The sequence below is a fragment of the Synchiropus splendidus genome, chromosome 1, assembly GCF_027744825.2.
Source record: "Synchiropus splendidus isolate RoL2022-P1 chromosome 1, RoL_Sspl_1.0, whole genome shotgun sequence".
Lineage (NCBI taxonomy): Eukaryota > Metazoa > Chordata > Actinopteri > Syngnathiformes > Callionymidae > Synchiropus > Synchiropus splendidus.
This window is the reverse complement of record NC_071334.1, coordinates 21,828,971-21,851,093: the sequence shown is the minus strand read 5'-3', so window position 1 is coordinate 21,851,093 and position 22,123 is coordinate 21,828,971. Positions and strand designations below refer to the sequence as shown.

Sequence of the window (22,123 nt, the reverse complement as noted above, 5' to 3'; positions counted from 1 at the left end):
TGGATGAGCCCTACCAATGCAGCTCAACCATGCTGCGTCCCAGATGTTCTGGAACTGACCCGGACTATCTTTAGAGGGGGAGAGTGTTCGCTTGTACCAGCACTGACAAAGAGGAAGTCCTGATGCTAAAAATAGCACATTTACTCAAGCAAACAGGTCTTCAACTCTCATTTCACCATTTGTGATGGGTACAGGAAGGTGGCTGCTGCTGTGGAGCGTGAGAACCACGCACAAGGTGTTGAAATCACCCAGGCCTATTGAGACGCACCGAACACTGCTGCAAATGACCTTGTATGTGTGACTCGCGCGCTGACAAGGACGGAGAGTTCGTTATCTGGTTTTTATGGAACGTCCAGGACAGATGCAGCCTCATGACTTAGTGACACTGATAAGAAGAGAACTCCGGGTTACCTGTTTCCAGTGACTCTCACTTACAGCTGCGCCCGTCGTTTCCTGGAGGATGTGTGAACTGTATCCATGGGAAGAGCGCCATCTGCCGGGACACTGTGGAGGCTCATGCTGGATCAAACCCGACTATGTTTTTCCACAAAGGTTACCTGCTATGAAGTTAAATGGGCGGATAATATGGTTAGAAGGGGAAGACAAACCATAGTCATTCACTGCTGGAACTTTAAGGAGCATGCAATGGAGGCCGAGTTCCCCCACTGCAGGAAGAATAAAGGCAGTCTATCACCTTAGACATGTGACCTTCCAACATTTGGTGCCCGAACCTAGTAGCTCTTGCAGGCAGGATAACACATCTGCTACCTAGACAGAATTGCAGTTCCAAAGATTTCCCCAGTAATTGCTGTCATGTAAGGTCATGTGACCTGGGGCACACTTTAGAGGCTGCATCAAGTGGACACTATTGCATGCAAGCAGGACACTATTTGACTCTGTATTTGAGATGTTTGCAGGGTTAGTGCAGAGCCACAGAGAGAAACTTTAAAAACAAGAATTGGACATTAAATCCTTACTATGCAGATAAGAGACCAAATGTTAATTTTATTCTTAGTAAATTCCGATCATGGAAGTCACCATGATGTGTGGATCTGTGTGCCAAACATCTGGCAATGAAACCCGAGGATCAGAAATGCTTGTGATATGTAAACAAAGTTACCGAGCCCTCTGGCTGCACGCACTTGTGTTCCAGCGCTCAGGTGTGTGGGACCTCAACGCATAAATCCAACACAGACATGCAAGTCATAACATGGACTTCATCACCCAAGCAGTATTACGAAGGATAATATATAGGAGAATATAATGCACCAGAGTCAAGTGCGTGGTTCAAGTTTCAGTCCCGGGTTAGATGAGTTTGCCTCTGATTGAACACAGACTGTGTCAAAGGTTTTTTTTTTTTTCTCGGCCTTGAATGAGCCAACATCCACAATGTAGACACAAAAGTGATATCTCTCCGTCACATTGGCAGGTTTTATACACTAAAGGCCGGTCCATATTCCAATATACTTAGCAGGTACGTAACAAGGGCACCGTTTAAGAAATGATATCAAGTTGTCACAGACCAATTTAAACTTCTAAACCTGAAGAATTATCTAAAAAAAACAACTGATGGCCTCCATAACGTCTGTATTATTTCAAGTTGTCAAAGTTTGCCAGCTATGGCAAGTTCGCAACAGGGCGAACAAACATTAACTGAGAAAGACGGTTCACCTCAAACTTGGAGGAACTCAAGCTAGACCCTACCCTGCCACATCCACTATATTCCATTTGGCTCGTCCCAAATTTTCGGCCAGCAATGGGCTCCTCTTGTTCTACTCTCCATTACCAGAGTAAACATAAACCACGGCAGGAATTTCCTGTTATTTCATACGGAGAGAGTTAGCAATTGCCAACAGCAGATGGAGTTAGCTAGAGTTACAGCTAATATGTCAAGAAATTAGAATTTGTTTCCGCACAAGCATCGAAGACGTTCGCCAACAAGATTTTGTACGCCTGTGGGATCCTCCCACACACTTGTGCAAATCAGACAGAGGGATCTGTTGAAAGTGACATCCAACAGATAATACAGAACCAAATAACAGGAGAGTCCAAGACTACCTTTTCATGTTCTTTACTGTTTAGAAGACAACTGTAACAGACGTGATACTATACAGACACACTTCAGAGCATCTTCAGCGACAATTCCTCTGAGGAGTTACCCATCTATCCAGAGAGAGGGAATGTGGAGGGAAAATAAAACCTTCAAAGCAAAATAAGTCAAAATAAGGGAGATGTTGCAGCATCAATATGTCAGTAATACTCAGGATAGTAGAACCATCAACCATTCTGATCGTTCACAGCTGATCATTCAAAGTAATTTCTCTTCTGAAGCTTATCATGGAGTAACACAATCCCGCATATCAAAGAAACCAACATTTCGGGTGATGTTGGGACGATGAGGGCGCATAAATAATTATATTTAAAAAACAAAACAAAAAAATGCTACACATATAAAAAAGACTGCTTTCACAATGTATACAAACAACAATAAAAATAAAAAATATATTGCTCTATTGCACAATGGAGGTAACAAATGACACACAGCATGGATGATGGTACAGGTGTGGAGGTGTCTCACTCTAAGCAGCACACAGTCAGACAGAAGAAGGTTATAGTTTTGGATCACATGTGGCTGTTTCCCTGAAGCTGGTCAGTGCGTTTAAGAAGGACAGCGGCCCACTAGATCTGATGATGCTATGACCACAGCAAAAGGAAATCCATTTCTTCAGTAGTCAGGTTTGAACAAGTCTGATAGCTGGCAAGACTGAAATAAGAGACCCATGTATTTTTGGCGGACATTTAGGTTGAGTCATTCCAAAGATGTGTGCATTCTCATGAAAGCAGAAGTGGAAATGGCTGAGGACAAGAAGGCAATCTTCAGCATCAGCTGACACCTGGCGCCTCCTCTATCTCGCTGGAGTATGACTGTGTGTGTGCAGCTTAGAGCAAGGCACCCAACTTTGTACCAAAGTCTTTTCTACAGTTTGTACCAGCATATGTAAACAAAACATGGCAGGAGGAGGCAGTTTCACATTTCCATTTGGCAGAATAAGTGGCTGCCTCTGCAACATTTTAACACAAGCTTAAAAATGCGGGACAGTTTCACATTACAAGGATATTTGAAGCGTCTTGATCACAGGCATGAGGCTTGCTTGACTGTCGGTACTGGTCGTCATGTGTCTGATCAGAGCTGGTTAGAGACAGAACCTAGACACTGCAGTCGGAGGAACGTGTCGCCCGAATTTGAGTTAGTTCTTCTTGAACACTTTAAAATGTATTACTTCATACTCGTGTTGAGTTAGCCTTTTCTGAATGCCATAAAAGGCACAACACATTTTTTGAAAACCATTACCAATTACACAATGAGGCTAACCAATATGGAGGCTACGTATACTTTCTAGCCACAATATTGACTAAATATTGTGAAATTAATGCTGATTAGAATGAGGATAGCTTTGTGACTGACGTGTTTAGGTTCTGATTCCACACTGAGCCAGTCACTGGGAACAAGTACCACAAGGATGTCACCTTAGAGACAACCTTCAGCCGTGTTTGAAAGGAACCGTGTGAATCATCGTCCTCATCAATGATACTAAAAAATGATACTCCTAGTATCACAATACAAGTCTAGGTCAGGAAACAACTTTCAATGACAAAGTCATCAGAACTGTTATTGGGAGTATGCTGACAAAACATGGCAAACGTTGGAGTTTGATATTGAGATTCCATTTCGATTTCAGAAATCAATCGAATATTAGGCTTCATGCTGTTTGTTTTGTCAACACCAACCCAGCACCAGCAGAATCGGCAGTACACAAGCCAAACCATGGTCTCCTCTCCCCCAAACAAACAAACAACATGCAAGACAATCAACTGTCCAAGTAGTAAAGTAACAGCTGAGAGATGCACACCAGTGGTCTGGTGTCAAAACTAAACCTGAAACAGTAGTAGAGCAGACCTCTGTGAAATGAACAAGATATGAACCTCCAAGTTCATCTGAGAATCATTTGGAATTCTGCCAAATTGAGCAACTTCAAGTAAAGTGGCAGCTTCTCTGAAACATGACCAGTTAAAAAAAAAAATCCAGATTCTGCTGTGAAGCCGGTGCTAAACTAAACATCCAAATATTAGCACATATTTGTTAATCTTAAAAGTTACAAAATATACTGTATGTAATATTATAATACATTTAGAACAATAACAAAAGGTGAAATAAAATTGTTAAAATGCTTCTCCATAAAACAAAAACAAGATAAAAGTGACTTCCCTCATCATGACTTTCTGTTACAGCTGGTTGACCTTCACAGTGTTGATGTCCAGCTTAATTCACAATGGGCACAGGAGATAGCCGCACTTAGCTGTTATTTATGTTGTCAATATTAAAACGTGGGAAATTCCATGGATATGCCTAGGATAATTGGGTGACCACCAAAGCATCCATTACATCGCAGGAGTGTCTCACCAAGCGGATTTTTGACATTAAATTAAGTCCAAACCCTCCACACAAGAATCTGCACGTGGGAGGAAGCATTTCTAAGTTTAACAAGGGGAATACACTACCTCTCTAATTGGAATAGCATGTGGTGCATAGAGTTCCTCTGGGAATATTTCCAACCAAATATTCTCAAGTTACATGACAAGGGGAGCCTGCTGAGGTACTCAGGTGAAGGTCTTACCCCACCCTAAATACAAGCTTGTCAGAAGCCCAAACTGATATTACGCACGCCTGACTGCACAGGTCGGTGAGAATGGTTTAGAAGAAATCACTCAGAGCGCCAAAAATGTTTGCCTCTTCACCAGAACACTTGATAGCCGTAATAAAAGCTCACTTTGCCAAACACGGCGCTCGCCATCCCACCTCACTCAGCTTCTGTTATTCTCTGCGAAGCAGCGTCAGCTGTCAAATCAACCCAGACAACATTGTCGCTCTCAGTGAGATTGAATGTAAAGCATGTGTGATGAGGGCTGCATGAACAGCAGATAGTGGCCCCATTATGTGCTTTGTGTGTGTGTGGATACTTCAATGTCAGTAATGTTTGTCAGCTTGTCTCAACTCCACGTATTCCACAGAGGTCTGTGGCCCAGGGAATGTGTTCAGGCGTTGGACATCTCTGCCTTACTCAGGGCAATGGCCAACTCCAGGTCCTCCTGCTCCTGTTGTCTGAGTCGTTTCAGCCTCTCACGTTCTGCTCGTTCGCTCTCACGCTTTGCCCATTCCATCTGCTGCGCTTCGTTCCCAAACTAAGCGGGGAAAAATGCATTTATACACATTTGTAAGAAAAAGGGGTCCGATATATTGCACACATAAACATAATTTCAAACTTAACTGCAAATCCCTCTACGAGTACTTTAATAGTGTCATACCACTGAATTACCACAATTTGACATCTCTAATTGAATAACCACCAATATGTGCATTTTGCTATAATCTATGCACTTACCTTGGTTTTTTCAGGTCCTTCCAGAAGAGAGGATCAAATGAAAGAACAGATAAAAAAGAACAGGTAAGCAAATTAGCATCTTATCAAAGTGCTTGTCATTACACATGTAAACAGGAAGCTCTTTGTTATTTTCTAATTTCCATATTTAGAATGGAGAAAACAAAACTGAACTACAAAAAACAAATGAATAACAGATTCTTCTATTTTAAATAGGACAAGTAAGTGAGGGGTGCAGGTCCTTAAGTATAACACAACCCTGAACTGGCAACCATTAATTTTCAGGCTATAAATAGACTAGCAGTCTTATTACAGCACTTACAATTAAGCACAATAACAATGACTTAATCCAGATGGAAAACTGTCTGACTTGGTGAATAAGATATGATGCCTGAAAAAAAGTGTTTTCTAGTCATTATTGTGAGAAGGAATCTTAGCTAGCTTTACTTGACGCTGCTGATGGAGCAAAAGGATCTTTGCCACTGAATGGGTCGACCAGTCCCTTTTTCGTCTGGAACGGGTCAACTGCGTCTCGGCCGAATGGCTGGAAGGGGTCAGTCTGTTTGGACACATCGGTTGGCCCCGACATGTTCACAGGTGTTGTCTTACCTGGTGACACAGAACATAAACATCAGTATTGAGCGTGCTACTCATACAGCTAACACAAGACGATACATTTGTTGACAGGAAGAACTTACAATTGTCATGAGCCATTACTAGCTTTGATGTGACTGACAGGTCAACCAGTAAAACATTAAAATTACACAATTTTGGAATCATCAGAATCAGAAAGCTTACTTACTTACTGCAATCTATCTATATATGTATTAGAATATATATATTCTCCATTGATGTTGTAGTTATTACTAATTTGAATCATATAAACGTGGATCTATGTAGACTGTCCAAAAGACACCAGATAATTAAGTAAATTTAACATGGAGCGGTTTTCCAAAACTGTTCACATGCACCTTCTCAGACTTGTTCCCCCGCCTACTTCACTACTTACAGTTTGGAGACTGATAGCACAAAATCATCTTGCACATCAGCTTAGAAGAACATCCACTAGATTAAGTGTTGCAGAAAACCTACTTCATACAGAACAGGGCTCAACAAAAGAAAAACATGGGTACATGGTAACGTGCATGGTTTGGTTTCTGCCCACATTGCTAACCATCATTGTGTTTTGAGGCTGGAGGTTCATGAGAATGTCAATTGAATGGTGCTCTTTTCTTTGCTTGAGAAGGTGCTAAGCCACAAAACCAGTGAACCGGTGTTGCCCTGAGCATCATGCCGATCAGGAACTGCCCCGAATTTTAAACTTTGCACTTTAGCAATCAGTTTTTCCCTTTCAGTAAACCACACGCACACACACACATACAAGACCCCGTAACCCGCCTGTTTGAAACTGAAGTGCACAGAGGAAGCAAGGGTGTGTCAAACAAACAACAGAACTGGTAAACCACAAAGTAGCACTCCATTACACCATCTTAACACACAGAGAGAAGTGCATTTCACTAGAAAACTCATTAAGCTGAATGAGTTAAAAGTTTAATTTTCATCAGTTGGACTGAGTACTAAGTTTATAAGTGCTAAACAGAAGCAAGGGGCACATTTCTTCACCCAACCATTGCTCTGTACTAGATGCCTGAGAGAACAGTTATTTAAATGGTGTTAATATACCTAGATTTAAGTTAGCAAAAGTCTGTCAGATATTAAAGCACTCCGCTGCATTACATTAACATCATGTAGCCCATTACACAGTGTATAAGTAAATCCCCATGTATTTGCAAATTATTGTACACGATTTGGAAACATATTTGTAACAATAGAGAAAAGCAATCGGTAACTGTACTGTTAGCTCTCACCAATAATGGATTATGAGTATATTCATGAGACATTATTTTTAAGTATTTATAAAAGATGTTACAACTGTTCATAATTCCACATGGTAACTTATGACAAGGTTTATGAAGTATTATGAGCCATGGACTTAAGTTAATCCAGTTATAAAGGCTCAAAAGGCCATAACCTTAACTTAACCTCACAGTATATTGTTATTACAAATGACACTATTCTATCAAATTGTCCACCTAACAATAATTTAGAAATCTTGTAAATGCATTATGATGTCACATGTATGTATTAATGATGCATCATCGATGAGACCTTTAAATAAAGTGTATACAAGCAATCTTACAAATTTCAAATCTATCGCAGTATGTCTTTAAAACAGGAAGGAGCACCCGAAGCATAGCAATTGGAATATAGGCGTACTGAAATACCATTTTAATAATAGCAACATCCAGTCATTTTCACCCAGTCTGGTTAGGACTGAGCAGCCTATTGGTCAAAGGCAGACAAGGCTTTGTCAAAGGCAGTCATATAATGGGCTGGCGGTCCAACTATGGCACTCACCACTAGGAGGTTTGGGTCTTGGAGGGACACCTTTTTTTGGAGGCAGAGCTGGTGTATCATTCTTCCTGCTGAATGGATCATCCACAAATACAGACTGAGTCTGGAAACAGATGATCAGAATGGTATAAATGACATTTGCAACACAGCTGGGCAGAGAGCAGGAATATCAGGGAGAGAGAAGACCTTCTGGTACTCTGGCAGCCAGCTAGCCCGCCCCTCAAATGGATCCCTCTGTTTTGACATTTGGCTGAAGTCAGCAAATCCAGCTGAACTGCTGCTGAATGAATTGCTGCCAAATGGATCCAATGCACCAAAGAGATCTGAAAAATCCCAAATTTGGACTATGAAAATAAAGATCAACAACAAAATATAAAAATGCTGTCAATGTTGACCAACTTGTATGTAGCAAAACTAGTGTTTTCTACAACATAACATGTTCGTGAACAATAAATTCAAAACCAACACTGTGTTGTGTACGGTATTATTACCACAAATCATCTGAAGCTTTGAAAAGTAGCAATCTGTGCATGAGCAATAACAGCATCAATTAATGTGTTGACACAGTGATCACTGAAACGTATGACAGTAACATTAATTGCTTTTATTTTTCTTATATATTAACCGTTATAACAGAGGGCTTTCACACAAAGCATAGTGGAAACATGAGCACATAAAAAGTGCCGATGCAAGGTGAGCAGCTGTAGGTGATTCAGTCACAGTTAGAACCCTAAACTGAACAATGAAGAGCAGCACATGTGATCACAGAGGCAGACAGAGGAGCAAGAAACTAATATGACATTCACAGAAGTTAAAGATCCTACCTTGGCCTTTAGGTTTGGAGTTGTTCGATGAAAACGGATCACTGCTTGTGAAGTGACTTATTTGTTGCTTGACAGACAAAGAGGAAGAAAATGAAACATTTTTCAATCATGCTTTGAAATGGAATGAGTCATTGTTTAGATCGCTGACGAATTTGCATTGAAGTGTACCTTTGAAGGCAAAGTGGCACTTTTACTAAAGGGGTCTGAGGTGGAAAAGGGATCCATCTTTGTCGTCTTCTTAAAAAAATCTTCTGATGAGGCCTTGAATGGATCATTCTCTTTGAATGGATCCCCTCCGAATGGATCTGCAATAGAAAAAGGCTTGTGAGGAACACCAAATAGATCATCAGAAAGTGAAAATGAAATCCACTGTTTTTATAGAATCATGACATCTGCACTTTGAAGAAATAAAGAGCAGCCTGGAAATAGGTGACTAGTGGGCTTAATGGGTGGAAAAAGGCACAGAAATTACTCATCTAACTTTCACATCACATGTATTGCCCCCACCATGCAACTGGTTTGACCATTTCATATGATGGTTATAAACTAAACCGTGTCCTGAAGAACTGCAGAATCAGAATAACTTTATCCTCATTTCAGTAATACAATTCTAAAACATTTTCAAATTACACCAATTCACAATAATTAGATATGTCAAAAGAATTTTGCGTCTCCTGCCTGAACCTCCCAAGTCGATACCTGCAGTTACTGATGGCTGCTTTGCAAATGGGTCAGTTTGGAAAGGGTCACCTACAGGAGAGGAGTGAAGTTCACAGGAAGGGAAAAGTGGAAAGACAACAGGAGGAGGATAGAGAAGATCATTAGAGCAGAATACTGCATATGATATAGGTAAGTACTCCAAATAAAAACACTACAAATAAACACTGACAAAAACAGTGGGGCAGAGATCCAAAGAAAGCATAGCAAAGAAAACATACATGAGAAAAGGCAAAGTTGATAAAAAAAAACTAGTTGTGAGAAGAAAAAGAAACAAGAGGATGAGATGATTTAAAGATTGAAGAGAAGAGCAGATAAAAGGAAGTCAATGTTCAATAAGAAAAGCAGTCGAAACTGAAAGGGGAAACAGGTGGAGGAGGTCAAACAGTACAGTGAAAGTTGGTGTATGAACCTTTAAAGGGGTCTGTTTTGAAGGGATCCTCAGAGTGGAAGGGGTCTATGTGAACCTCCTGAGGCTGACTGTTAAATGCAGATGGTTTCACTTTGAATGGATCCTCCTGTGCTCAAAAAGAACACAAAGACATTTATTGCATCGAAAAATAGGTGAATTCACTTTTTACATACTTAAAAAGCCATTCTCCAGGCGTCAAACTGGAAAAGCACATTAAATACACATTATAGGAGGTAAATAGTTATTTAGTATACATATAACGGAAATTAAGTAAATAATGTGTATTATTGGCAACACCTGAATCTGTCAAGAGTTCAGAAAAAACAAACAGTCCTATTGATATGCAATCTTCTTTATGAAGTGCATAAAAAGCAACCATTACTAACTATAAGCAACTATTAACGGACGAATCATCTCAAATAACATCTGTAATTTTGCAGCTATGTTGATGTGACACAATAAAAAGTTGAATGAAATATGTGCACACACTATGTTTTCTGGTGTGAGTAAAAACAAACACTGATGAGCACTGAAAAGGGTCCTGACCTGGGATGCTCTCATAGGTGGAAATCCACCATTCTCTCGGTCACTGAAGCCCTCACTCATGTCAGCCAGATTTGTCATGCTGCCTCCATTGGTTCCATTTAAGGTGCTGTTGTATTGTTCAATGCTTTTGGACACTTCCTGCTGACTGTCTTGAATCTGTGACAACTTACTGCGTGCCTGCAGGAGGGGGGAGAGACACAACATTTTCACCATGTTAAAATCGGCTCACAAAACGTATCATAGTTTTAATTACTGTGATACACATTTTTAGGAGTTCCAATGACCATTTTACCCAAAGATGAGCACGATTAACATTTTTCCTCTGAATGTACCTTCAAATTGGAAATGCTTTGAAGACCCAAGCACTTATATTGTATGGTATAGTGAAGAATCAGTCAGATAATCCGAAAAATTCTTAACTCAGGAAACAAACAAATAATACAAATGACTGCGTCTGTCTGTTCACATCATTTTTTTTTAATGGAAAACTCATCTGATACTGATTCCTCTGGAGTTGAGAAACAGTTGCCATTCTTGTAGCTATAATCTGTACTCATCTGAAAGAAAATATTAAAAGGCTCCACCACTGTAGTTTGCATTTCCAAAAGTAATAAATGCAACAGGGAGTCTACCGAATGAGGAAAGCACTTCTTACAGGAAAAACTCAGCAGACCTGATATTATTACAGATCGACTAATGTGGGTCAGCAGAAGAGTCCCCGCATTGTGGTTGTTCACTCCACTTATATGGTATCCATTAAATCAGCAGAGTGGATGTTTGGGCAAGAAACCACATCCTGAACAGCTTGTGCGCCTGAAGCCAACATTAACATGTGATCAGCAGGTGGCTTGAATAATAAAGAAGCAGCTGACATTGAACTTAAGCGTCCTCTCTCTCAGTGATACCTGACTGCAGCATTTCAGTTCAGGTTGCTTGTTTCTGTCAAATGACAATACTGCCCCCTCTGGTCAGATTGCTTAGACATACAGAACTTGTGTCCAAAGAATTACCTGGTTGATCTCATCTTGCGTGGCTTTCAGAGACTTGATGATTGTCTCCAGTTGGATCTTGCCCGCAGCCAGACTTTGCTCAAGTTGATTCTCCTCTTGTTGCAGACGACCCAGATCAGCCTTTGCCCGGCTCAGTTCCTCTTCTTGGCTCTGCAGGTCTGACTCCTGAGTGTGGATCTGACTCTGGAGGGATGAAATCTAGACGCAAAAGACCATAATTCAAACAGACCGAAACTTCAAAAAAACTTTCAAAATCAGCAAAATTATGTTCAAGGCCGTTTGCTCTCCCATACATCACTTCTCAACTCACCATCTGAGATTCCTCCTGGCACTTCATCCGGACTTCATTCAACATGTCTTCAAGCTTATGTTTCTGTTGATCCATCTCCTCCAGACGGTCTTGTGCATCTTGTTTCTGGGATTCCAGCTCTTGCAGGCAGGCTGTTTCTCTGTCCAAGTCATTCTGCATATCCTATTGAATAAACAAATTCTTTATTTTTAAAACTCATGCTAATCTCCATTTCTCCACCTCTTGTTGATTCAAGTCTCTCAAATAAGGTACAGTGCATCTAGAAAGTATTCACAATGCTTCACTGTTTCCAGTTTATTATGTTACAGCCTCATTACAAATTGTATTACAGTAATCTCTTGACTAAAATTCTACACACAATACCCCACTATGGCTATGTGAAAAAAGTTTTTGGGAGATTTAAAAAAAATATATTAAAAATAAAGAATTAATTAAAGAATTAAGAAATCACATTGACTAAGTATTCAGAGCCTTTGCCTAATACTTTGGTGATCTGCCTTTGGCAGCAATAACAGCCTTAAGTCTTATTTCCACAAGCTTGATGCCATAGCTATCATTAGGCAGCTTCGCCCATTCTTCTTGGCAGTACTTCTCAAGCCCCATCAGGTTGGATGGGAGACACCTTTGTCTTTGCAGAGATGTTCAATTGGATTGAAGGCCTGAAGGCTGGGCCAACGGTTCTGAAGCCACTCTGTCCAGATCTTGGCTTTATGCTTCGGATTGTTGTCCTGCTGAAAAATGAACCGTCGCCCCAATCTGAGGTCAAGAGCACTCTGGAGCGTTTTTTTTTCAGGACGTCTATGTACATTGTTGTATTCATATTACCCCTCTATCCTGACTAGTCTGCCAGTTCCTGGCACTGAAAGCATCCCCTTAGCATGATGCTGCCACCACAATGCTTTACTGTGGGGATGGTACTGACCTGGTGATGAGCAGTGCCTGGTTTCCTCCAAACATGATGCCTGGTATTCACACCAAACTGATCTTTGTCTCATCATCATCATCATGATCATGGGACTTTCATGGTCCGAGAGTCCTTCAGATGCCTTTTGGCAAAGTCCTGACGGGCTACCATGTTCTTTTTTTAACTAAGGAGTGGCTTTCGTCTGTCCACTCTGACAAGCGTGATGGAATTTTGCAGAGATGGTTGTCCTTCTGGAAGGATCTTCTCTCTCCACGGAGGAACATCGGAGCTCATAAAGTGTGACCGTTGGATTCTTGGTCACCTCCCTGACTAATACTCTTCTCCCCGGACAATCAGTTAGTAGACAGTTTTGTGCCTTTCCAAATCATGTCCAATCAAATAAATTTACCACAAATGGACTTCAATTAAGCTGCAGAAACATCAAGAATGATCGGTGGAAACTGGATGAAACTGAGCTTGGTGTGGATAATTATGTAAATGTGATTTATTGGTTCTTTATTTTTTTTTTATAAATTTGCAAAAACAAAAATCACATTGACATAATGGAGTGTTGTGTGTAGGATCAATAGATGTATTTAATACAATTTATAATAAGGCTATAACATAATAAAATGTGGAAACAGCAAAGCGTGAATACTGGATGCACTGTATTTATAGTACGCAGCGTGTACAGGGGTTGGACAAAATAATGGAAAAACCTTAAAGCTTTTTTTAGCTTTAAGGTGTTTCCATTATTTTGGCCAACCCTAGTATATAGGAAAATAGGGTTTGAAAAGTGAAGGCAAAACCTGTTTCTTGACTCCTGGATTTAAGAAAAAGGGAATGGATGGTGAATAGCGAACATAGTATCCATACCTGCACCTCAGCACTCTTATGCCTGATGGCCTCCTCCGCCTCCCGGATATCTTGTTCTAGTGTGTATTTCTCCCTAACACATAAAACCAAACACACAAGGCATAAGAAAGATCAGAAAGCAAAATCTGTAGGCATTGTTTACGTGGGTTGTTGACATACAATTGGGGGTACAAACATTTATGTCCAAGCCAGACGATCAAAGTCATACAACTAAAATAGATTGCATTCTCCTTTAGCCATCATCCAAGACATTTATACTTAATGGCTGGTTCGTTTACCTGAGAGCATTCCACTGGGTAAAGGCAAGTGTGCTGATGCCGCATGCAGAATAAGTGATGAACAAAAAAAATGATAAAATACACTCATCAGACAAAGAGGTGCCCAGCTTATGTATGAATAGTTGGGTGGTCGGATGGATGAAATGTTCAATAGATGGACAGAAAATAAAATTCAGTGGATGAGTTTATGGAAGCAACTTCCAGCCCAGACTGTGGAATACATTTGGAGGCATTTTCAAGTTCTATGACGGAGGTGAATGCAGTTAAAAATACGAACAAAAATCAAAGGTGACATCACTTACAGAGAACATAAAGCCAAGAGGTATATTAGTTTTACTGTTAACAAAATGAATTTGCATTTTTCCCACAACGAAGAGTTATTTGGGTTTAACATGCTGCCTGGATGACAAGCATGCCAATTGATTCAAACTATTTTAAAGTAAGCTTGAGATTGAGGTAAACAAGTAACATTGCCACTTGCTATGATCCCCAAGTGGTTTTATTTTCAATATTTTAGTGTACTCATTTCCTAATCTTGATTAGCATTTCAGTATTTATGCATGTTTGTTTTAAAAAATGGTCAAAAAGAACGCATTCCAAACAACAATTCTGTTATCACATGCTTTGACTCTGGAAAGAAGACAAGACAAGAGTAAACCAAATGAAATATATGATGATATATAACATAAAAATATTCAATCCACTGCTCCTTAATGCAGAAATAGCAATATATTGACAACTTTTTCATATTTTTGATGATAATAGGTTTCACATTAAACAGTCAAATCATTGAGTATGGTTCTCCAGCTATTACGATAACAAACCTCTAGACAACGCAAGTCTCTCCAGTCAACCCACCAGACCCACGTGACCACCCAGCTCTTTTACGGCAGCATGAAGTTGCGTTCGTTCATCGTGGTAGTGAATGAACGTGGTATTGAAGAGACAGGTAGAAAAAAAGCAGCAAGCCAACCAACAAGAGCCTGGACTTCATTCATCGTGTGCACCACAGGTCCCTGATGTGTGATCAAATGCATCAGGATGGTGCGGACATGTCAATGTCCGCTAGTCATTTTACGGCGTTAACAAAAGCATACAGTAGTGTAGCCAAACAGGATAGCTCTGACATTAGCCGCTAATGGCTGGCAGATACAGTTCAGAGTCCAGTTGCATTTATCAGACCAAGAAGAGAGTATAATCTATTCAATTTCATCAGCAGTGCTGATGGACTATCTGGTTTACACATCTGTAACACCTTCTATCACAACTGCCTGCAGTTACTGCAGGCACTCAATGGTCCAGCATAGAGCTGCTGAGAGACGTAAACATGCCAAACATCATCCATGGCTCTCTTTTTAGAATTTTTTGAAGGAGGCTATTTTCTCACTCTGATGCCTTTCTCCACTGTCAACTGGAAATAAAATAAAAATGTGAACAGACATTTTGGTGATCACTGTTACAGGTTGAATGAACTTTTTCAATTTAGATTGAAAAAACCAAAATGCAAGACGTAAAAAAAGTTTAGACATGAGAGAAGCTGCACCTTCATCTTTGTACTTGTGCTACTGTATGTATAGTAAAAGCTGGAGAGCCATACAGGTAAGCTTCATGATAAAATAGGTATCGTTATCGACAAGGCTGCTAAATTTATCGTGATCATATTGCCTATCCCTAGAAGAAGACATTTAAGGATGCAGTTTCAGTGCCACTGATTTATCTAAAATACTTAAAAGAAATCTGATGACTGCCAGATTCTTCCATTACCTTTGTAACTGGGCAATCTCTTGGCTGATGTCATCCAATTCTTTGATACCAGTGAACTCCCCGGAACCAACAGAACTGGAGCTGTCCTGTTTGCAGACGAAAAAGGAGAGCGGAAGAGATGTCAGTAGATTAAGAAAAGATGTTTGTTTAGGATAGTGGACATGATGAACCAAACCAGGATCAAACAGGGAAAATATAGAATGGGACAAAAAACATCCAGCCCATTGGAGGAGCACAGAGGTCTGGAGCAGTTTGCAGGTGACATTCCAGTCACCAAGATGAGAGGGTCACGACCACTGACTAAGTTCCACAGAAGAGAATACATGTAAATCCAGTTATTATTTAGAAACCTCCATTTTAATTGAAGAGTGCACAAGTGTAATCACTAAATATTCCAGTGATATTCAGCTCTTTGTTCAGGTTTGATTGAAAGGAAAAATGTGAATTTAACGGTTATAGAGTTGCAGCAATATTGATCTCTTCTCGGTCAGTGGGAACCATACAGGGTGAAACAAAGTAATTCCACAAAATTAAAATGGAAAGGTCTGATTATGCTTCCAGTAAACAGCTCTCAACCAGGGGCTGGAAGCATTGATTACAGTCCTGTATGTCCAGGTTACCTACCCACAGCTTGAACATTAAGGCCTGAGAGGAAGAGGAGGGAGGGGGGAGTAGAAGCATTAACAGAAACTGAGACCAGAGCGGTTCGTATTCCTGCTAAATTTCAGTGGAACATATATTCAATGTGATTCTGGTCCAATGAGGACAGAGCAGCAGAAATGTGAGCAGCGAAGAGTTGTCTTACCCGCCTCATCTCAGACAGCGCAGCCATTTCTGGAGTGATGTAACCTGATATACTCTGAAACCAGACAGAAATCCCTTTAGTCACAGCTGGTGATGGTGAAGTCACGTGACAAGAGATTTCAATCTACAAAGGAAACTTCAAAGAAATATTCCAAATATTGGAAGTCTTGCCACGCTTTGTTAAGTGGCTGTGGAATGGAAACCCCACTTGTGTAAGAGATTCTTAAAATATTGACCTAATGAAGAAGAACGCAATGAGTCTATTTCTGCTTCTGTCTGAAAGTGTCTGAACGTTTTGGAGCGAGGAAATTACTGGTTACTAGTTACTATGAAAAATGAAGCAAATGGACGCGAAAAACATTTCTGTCCAACATTCTGATATATATAGTCTGCCCTACCGCCACAGGTGTTCCTCTCTCTGAGGGTGGGATCATGTCAGCCGTCAAACTCTGAGGAGGGTCGATGCCTTTGTTGACCTTCAGTTGGATGAAATGCATTGCCAGGGCAAATTGCTCACGAGTCAGTTTACCAATCTGCCTGGTGTCTGCCAAAGCCCTGTAGGAAATAGCAGAGATGAGTCAGAGCTGAACATGATATAAAAACACAGATGAAGGAAGACTATGTGACATTGATTTGTAATAGAAGTGTTGTTATAACAAGATTCACAAGCCCGTAATAATTGTAATGCAGGGTTCTAAATGTGTTTTTTTTTAAGATTAGGTAGGCTGTGCTCCCTGGATGTATTATTTAAGTCAAGACAAAGTTATCCAGATTTAATTGAGTGATGACTGTGATGCTGGTTCCAGCGTTACAGTCATGTCACTCTTTGGATGAGATCTCATTGTGTATGTTCATTATGTAGTCACAAACCTGCCCGCAAGAGTGAGTATTGACGGGAATGAGGGAACGTTTATGTGTCATTAAGGATGCAAGACGATGCACACCACATAGCCATTTGGTTGCACTTGTGAACCCTGGCTATGCGCACCTGTTATTTCGACCCCAGAAGATGCATGTGGCTTAGTCAACTAATGCTAATAATTTTATTGCTTGACTGCCGTTATTAGTAGACAGCAATTTTGATTTGGATGAGGATGGACAAGTAAAATAAGAAAATAAAAAAATGAAACAAAAAAATGCTCTTACCATATATGGGCAAGGAGATTCTGCGAAAGTCCTGACTGCATAAAGATTTCTTTCACTTCCAAGCCACTCACAAAACCATCCAGATCGGCATCTGTCTTCAGGAAGATGTCATCGTATCGACCACGGTCCGACACTGGGACCACCCAGTTTATTGAATGCTGCCATACAAAAAAAGCACAATGTCAGGAATCAGCAAGATAAGAAACTGAGAGACACCGACATAAACAAGAGTGCTACCTGTCCTGACTTCAGTGTGTGTTTGGGTGACAGACTTCCAGTGCTGTTGAGTGAATTCATGCTGCCGTGGGATGGGGTGGAACGCAAGGAATCTTTGGGTGGTGGTGGACTTGCGGGTAGTCCTGGCACAGAGCTACCCACAGAACCCAAACTTCTCTTCCTCTTTGATGGAGGGATGAGCGAGGAAGGCAGGAGAGCTGGAACAGGCTCTTTGTCCAAGGCCCGGTAGACAAGGTGCATAGCCTGAAAGAGAGCAGAGTGTGTGTTAAATATCATTACAAAGAACAGGTAATACAGTATAATTGCTTTATGAAAAGGTAAACACTTACCACAGCAAACTCATCTTTATCAAGATGGCCATCTTTATCAATGTCGCTCAGGTCCCACACCTAAAACCAGAGTCATCAATATTGATTAATAAATGTAAACCATGTGCATTAGAATAGATGTCCTTTCAAACATAACTTCTATATATATATATATATATATATATATATATATATATATATATATAAATATTATCTGGTAAATGCAAAGGGACACTTAAGTCTAGAATATGATGCCTTCCAAATGCATCCTTTATTCTGCCACTTAAAATACTCAATAGTAGACCACAGGCAATTGTTAGCTACATTTGACTACAAATAAATCCATTGACCACCTGACTTGGAAAAAGTGGACCTTTCTACACAAGAAATATTTCAGATGACTATAAATGCATCATCTTCATTTCTTTAAAAACTCGATATTTGCTTTTCAAAGATGTGCTGTGAATAGGCAGTTGACCCACACACCAAGAGTTTTCTACAGATACAACTAAAAATGATCATATATTTGCAAGTGATTGTCAGTGCATACCTTCCCCAGGACATCTAAAGGCAGCTTGGAGTTGATGAGGACTGGCTTGACCTTCTCCCCGGACAGCAGTCCATTGACGGGAGCCAGACTTTCAAAAATCCCATCAAATTTATTTTTTTCCTCTGGCTGTGTATGAAAGTTAGACAGTGAGGTTACACAGGGTAAAACATGCTAGTTAGAGAACTATTGTTCTATAGAGCCTTGTTCCTACATCATAGGTTAATTATTTGCAGCCACTGTATAGTGAGGATGTGTGCACGCACCCTGACAGCCCAGTGTGATTCAGCCGAAGTGGAAGTTGTGCTGCTCAGTGATGGACTGTTGGTGTCCTTCTGAAAAAGATAAGCAGGTCATTATATCGTCATTCTAATCCATTAGGTGAACTCTGCACCAGGCAACTGACAACTGTGCACTTACAAACTTAGGAGGTGGAACAGTGAGGCTGAGGCTGGACAGACTGATCTCCTGACCACTCTGGGCACAGGCTACCAGCCGCAGAGCAACATAAAACCCCTAGAGAAAATAAGCAGGTATAGTTTGTTTGACTTGTCCAAATATCATGAAAAAAAGATTATGGTCTCACCTGCTTGTCCAGATAACCTTTGCCATCTGGATCAGCCAAATCCCAGATCTAAGAAACAACAGACAAGGTTTTTCTCAGATCCATTGAACAGTATTGACAAGGAAACTTTGAGTCACAAGGGGAAACAATGTAAATCATAAGAATCAATCTTTGTAAGTTATTTGTATCATGACATTTTTCAACAAAATGTCTATCATATCAGTAGACAAATAAACAACATAAGAACATAATGGATTTAATTTGATGATCATCTAACATGATCTTGAGAGGTCATGGTGAATGAGGACCACAAAAAAGGTCAATATATGGGCACTTCCTGGGAAAGCCCATTAAAAATTCAGCATTGTCCTCAGGGAGGACATTAAAGTCCGTTTGAATGTACACTGTCTCTCGGCCAGCTTAGTGCAGTTACTCAGTCTCCATCATTTCCTGCCAGTCATTTCATGACGACACTTAGTTCTGCCCACTTGTGCCAGGGGACTTTCAGAAGAATATAATCAAACAATTGGAAGAATTCAACATAGCTGGAATTAGTGTACCTGAGCATGTAAGTTGCCCAGGCCAAAATAAGACGCCACCACATATTTTTAAAAAATTAACAAAAGTCAAAATGCAGAGTTGTAAAACAAACAGGACAGAAATCTGACAAGGCTCAGCAGTGTACCAGCAACTGAAAAAAAGGGACACTTAATTAAAAATGGACTGATTTGTCAGGCCATTTTGCAGTGAACCATCATCACACCTATTGACCTTTTTTTTACCTATTACAACTGTGACTCCAGCGTCATTGCTCTTGTAGACTCAAGTGGAAATTGAAATAGCATAAACAACAAAATTGTGGTACAGCCACATGTTTCAGTGCCACCATGAGTAGAATAAATGTTTCTCTGCCAGACGAATGGCACTTCAAACTACAAAGAGAAGCAAAACCTTCCACCTACCTTTCCCAACGTTATGTCTGGCAGTCCTGACTTTTTTAGGAACAATGCAGCTTCTGTAGGCCCCACACGCCCAGTATTTCCAGGGTCCACCTTGAAATGAGCACAAAAGGGGGTATGTCAACCAATCATGCACAAATGTTTGTAAGTTTAAGTGAATCTTACCTGTCTGTAAAAGTTTTCAAATACTGGGTTCCCACATGACAGCTGAGGAAAAAAAAGGAATTTGTACCAGTTTTATAGAAGTAGAAGAGTAACACAGATGTTTACACAGGCAAGAAATAAATATGGTGAAATAGATAGTATTATTTCTTTAAATCCATAATTCAATCTGATTCGAAGGAATTGGGGAGTCAGTGATAAGAGAGACGATTTGTATTTTATACTTCCCAAAGATTGGAGGAAATGCTGCAACAAGGGGAAACAATGTTTGAGGAAAATACAAACCCAATGCATGGATTATCATCGGGGCAGCTATTACCCATTATGTACAGAATGCTACAACGACTCTCAACATCCATATAGGGACAGGGGCTCAGCAGAACAACAAAAATAGGCTGAATAAAAACTACTAGAAAAGCATTCAGAGAGTGCAAACCTCCGTCAAACAGCTTCAGTCCACCCCCAACACAATCTCCCAAAGTATCATTCAAAAAAATCCAGGATCCAAAAGCCGAAAATGGGCTTATCGTCCATTGTTAAAGAATAAGTTCATTAAATCCTCGACTGGTGATCCAGATCACTTCAAAAACGTAATTGTTTGATCATCGACAAACCAACAAAAACATAACCTCCTTGGTGGAGGAAACCAACTGACCCAAGTATCAACAAGAAGCTACCATCTTCAGTCTCTTTCCTTCTAAATAAATCTAACATCAGTGCCACTAGGTAAGGAAACGGAAGTTCGGGATCCACTTATGGAACTGTAATCACCACTGCAATTTCAATTTAAGAATGAATGAACGAGTGACACCATATGCACCAGGACAACTCAATTAGGTTTCAGCTTAACACTTTCAGGAGACCCGTAATGGAAACTCAACTGAGCATCGCAGCTGTTAGCCTGCCACCACCGCTGATCCTCCTGCCAGTCAACCTACAATTGGCATCAATGCTAGCAACTCTTGGCTAGCTTCGATGTATCCTTCTTTGGCTGTTCTCTGTAAAACATTGGCAGCTTCACTTGTCAGGGCAATACTCTACATTCGGCCCGTGTTATATCTGACGATAGTAAGCGTATTGTTACTCAGTAAACGAGAGAGGAGTCGTAAGTTAGCTCGCAACGACCAGCTGCGGCTAACAAGCCCGCTACCTAACGGGACCACCACAGGCCCGGCTCGACCAGCTGACCTTCTCTTCCCCGGCTGAGTAACTGAGCGGAATCCACTGTTCGGCTACTAAAATTCATGAACAATATGAGCCACATTTCGAGTCGTTTAGAAAGTAGCATATTTGAAATGCGGCATCTTTACCTGGGTGAAAGATGTGAGGGCGGCCATCTTCCCTGTTGCTGCGGGAACGACCCACCCGCTCCACAGCGACGCACCCTCTAGCGGCCACTGCTTGAAGCGCGATCTCACCAGGTTCAAAATAAAAATATATTTGTTTGTTTAAATTGATGGTGACCATTCATGCATCATGCATTCAAGAAATATACTGTTACCATTTCCCTTGTAATTCGGGAGTCCATTGAGAGTTATTTCACAGCTCATAATTGCTTATATGGTATATAGATTGCTAAAGCGATGAGAAAAGGTAAGCTTAGGAAATAAATAATAAATATAATAAATTAAATGTAAAGCTACTGTACACACAAGTATTCAATCATCTGTGTACTTCAGCAAAGCACCCATGGTTGGATTTTACCAGCACTGCAATTCCAAAGGCTATTGAAAATCCTGTTGTCCTCTGGCCCTGTAAACAATATTTCATGCAAACATATGTAGGGCTTGTGATGAAAGGGAGGTGCCTTGTAGCTTCTGATTTTATTCTTCTGTCCATGTGCAGCTTAGGGCAGACTTCGGCAACTCATGACTGACATACAGTACATAAAATAGGAAGTC

The 22,123-nt window shown here is 40.5% G+C and overlaps 1 protein-coding gene across 7 annotated transcripts; it reads right to left on the bottom strand.

The window, feature by feature from the left end:
• Positions 1 to 1,679: 1,679 nt before the first annotated feature.
• On the bottom strand, positions 1,680 to 21,595 carry eps15l1a (epidermal growth factor receptor pathway substrate 15-like 1a). Of its 7 annotated transcripts, XM_053886896.1 has the most exons (28): positions 21,533 to 21,595; positions 20,226 to 20,267; positions 20,064 to 20,153; positions 19,123 to 19,170; positions 18,957 to 19,052; positions 18,803 to 18,871; positions 18,540 to 18,665; positions 18,011 to 18,070; positions 17,682 to 17,924; positions 17,445 to 17,602; positions 16,697 to 16,853; positions 16,300 to 16,353; positions 16,119 to 16,139; positions 15,495 to 15,580; positions 13,731 to 13,763; positions 13,453 to 13,525; positions 11,673 to 11,834; positions 11,363 to 11,560; positions 10,353 to 10,529; positions 9,807 to 9,912; positions 9,377 to 9,427; positions 8,846 to 8,982; positions 8,678 to 8,744; positions 8,040 to 8,176; positions 7,857 to 7,956; positions 5,886 to 6,047; positions 5,442 to 5,458; positions 1,680 to 5,241 (listed from the first exon to the last, which is right to left on the bottom strand). In XM_053886896.1, exons 1-28 carry the CDS (start codon positions 21,557 to 21,559, stop codon positions 5,095 to 5,097), a joined length of 2,844 nt encoding a protein of 947 aa, XP_053742871.1. In that variant the 5' UTR covers positions 21,560 to 21,595; the 3' UTR covers positions 1,680 to 5,094. The 7 variants fall into 7 exon arrangements, with proteins under 7 accessions (XP_053742871.1, XP_053742892.1, XP_053742882.1 ...); XM_053886917.1 differs by lacking the exon at positions 9,377 to 9,427; XM_053886907.1 differs by lacking the exon at positions 13,731 to 13,763 and having other exon boundaries at positions 1,681 to 5,241.
• Positions 21,596 to 22,123: the final 528 nt, after the last annotated feature.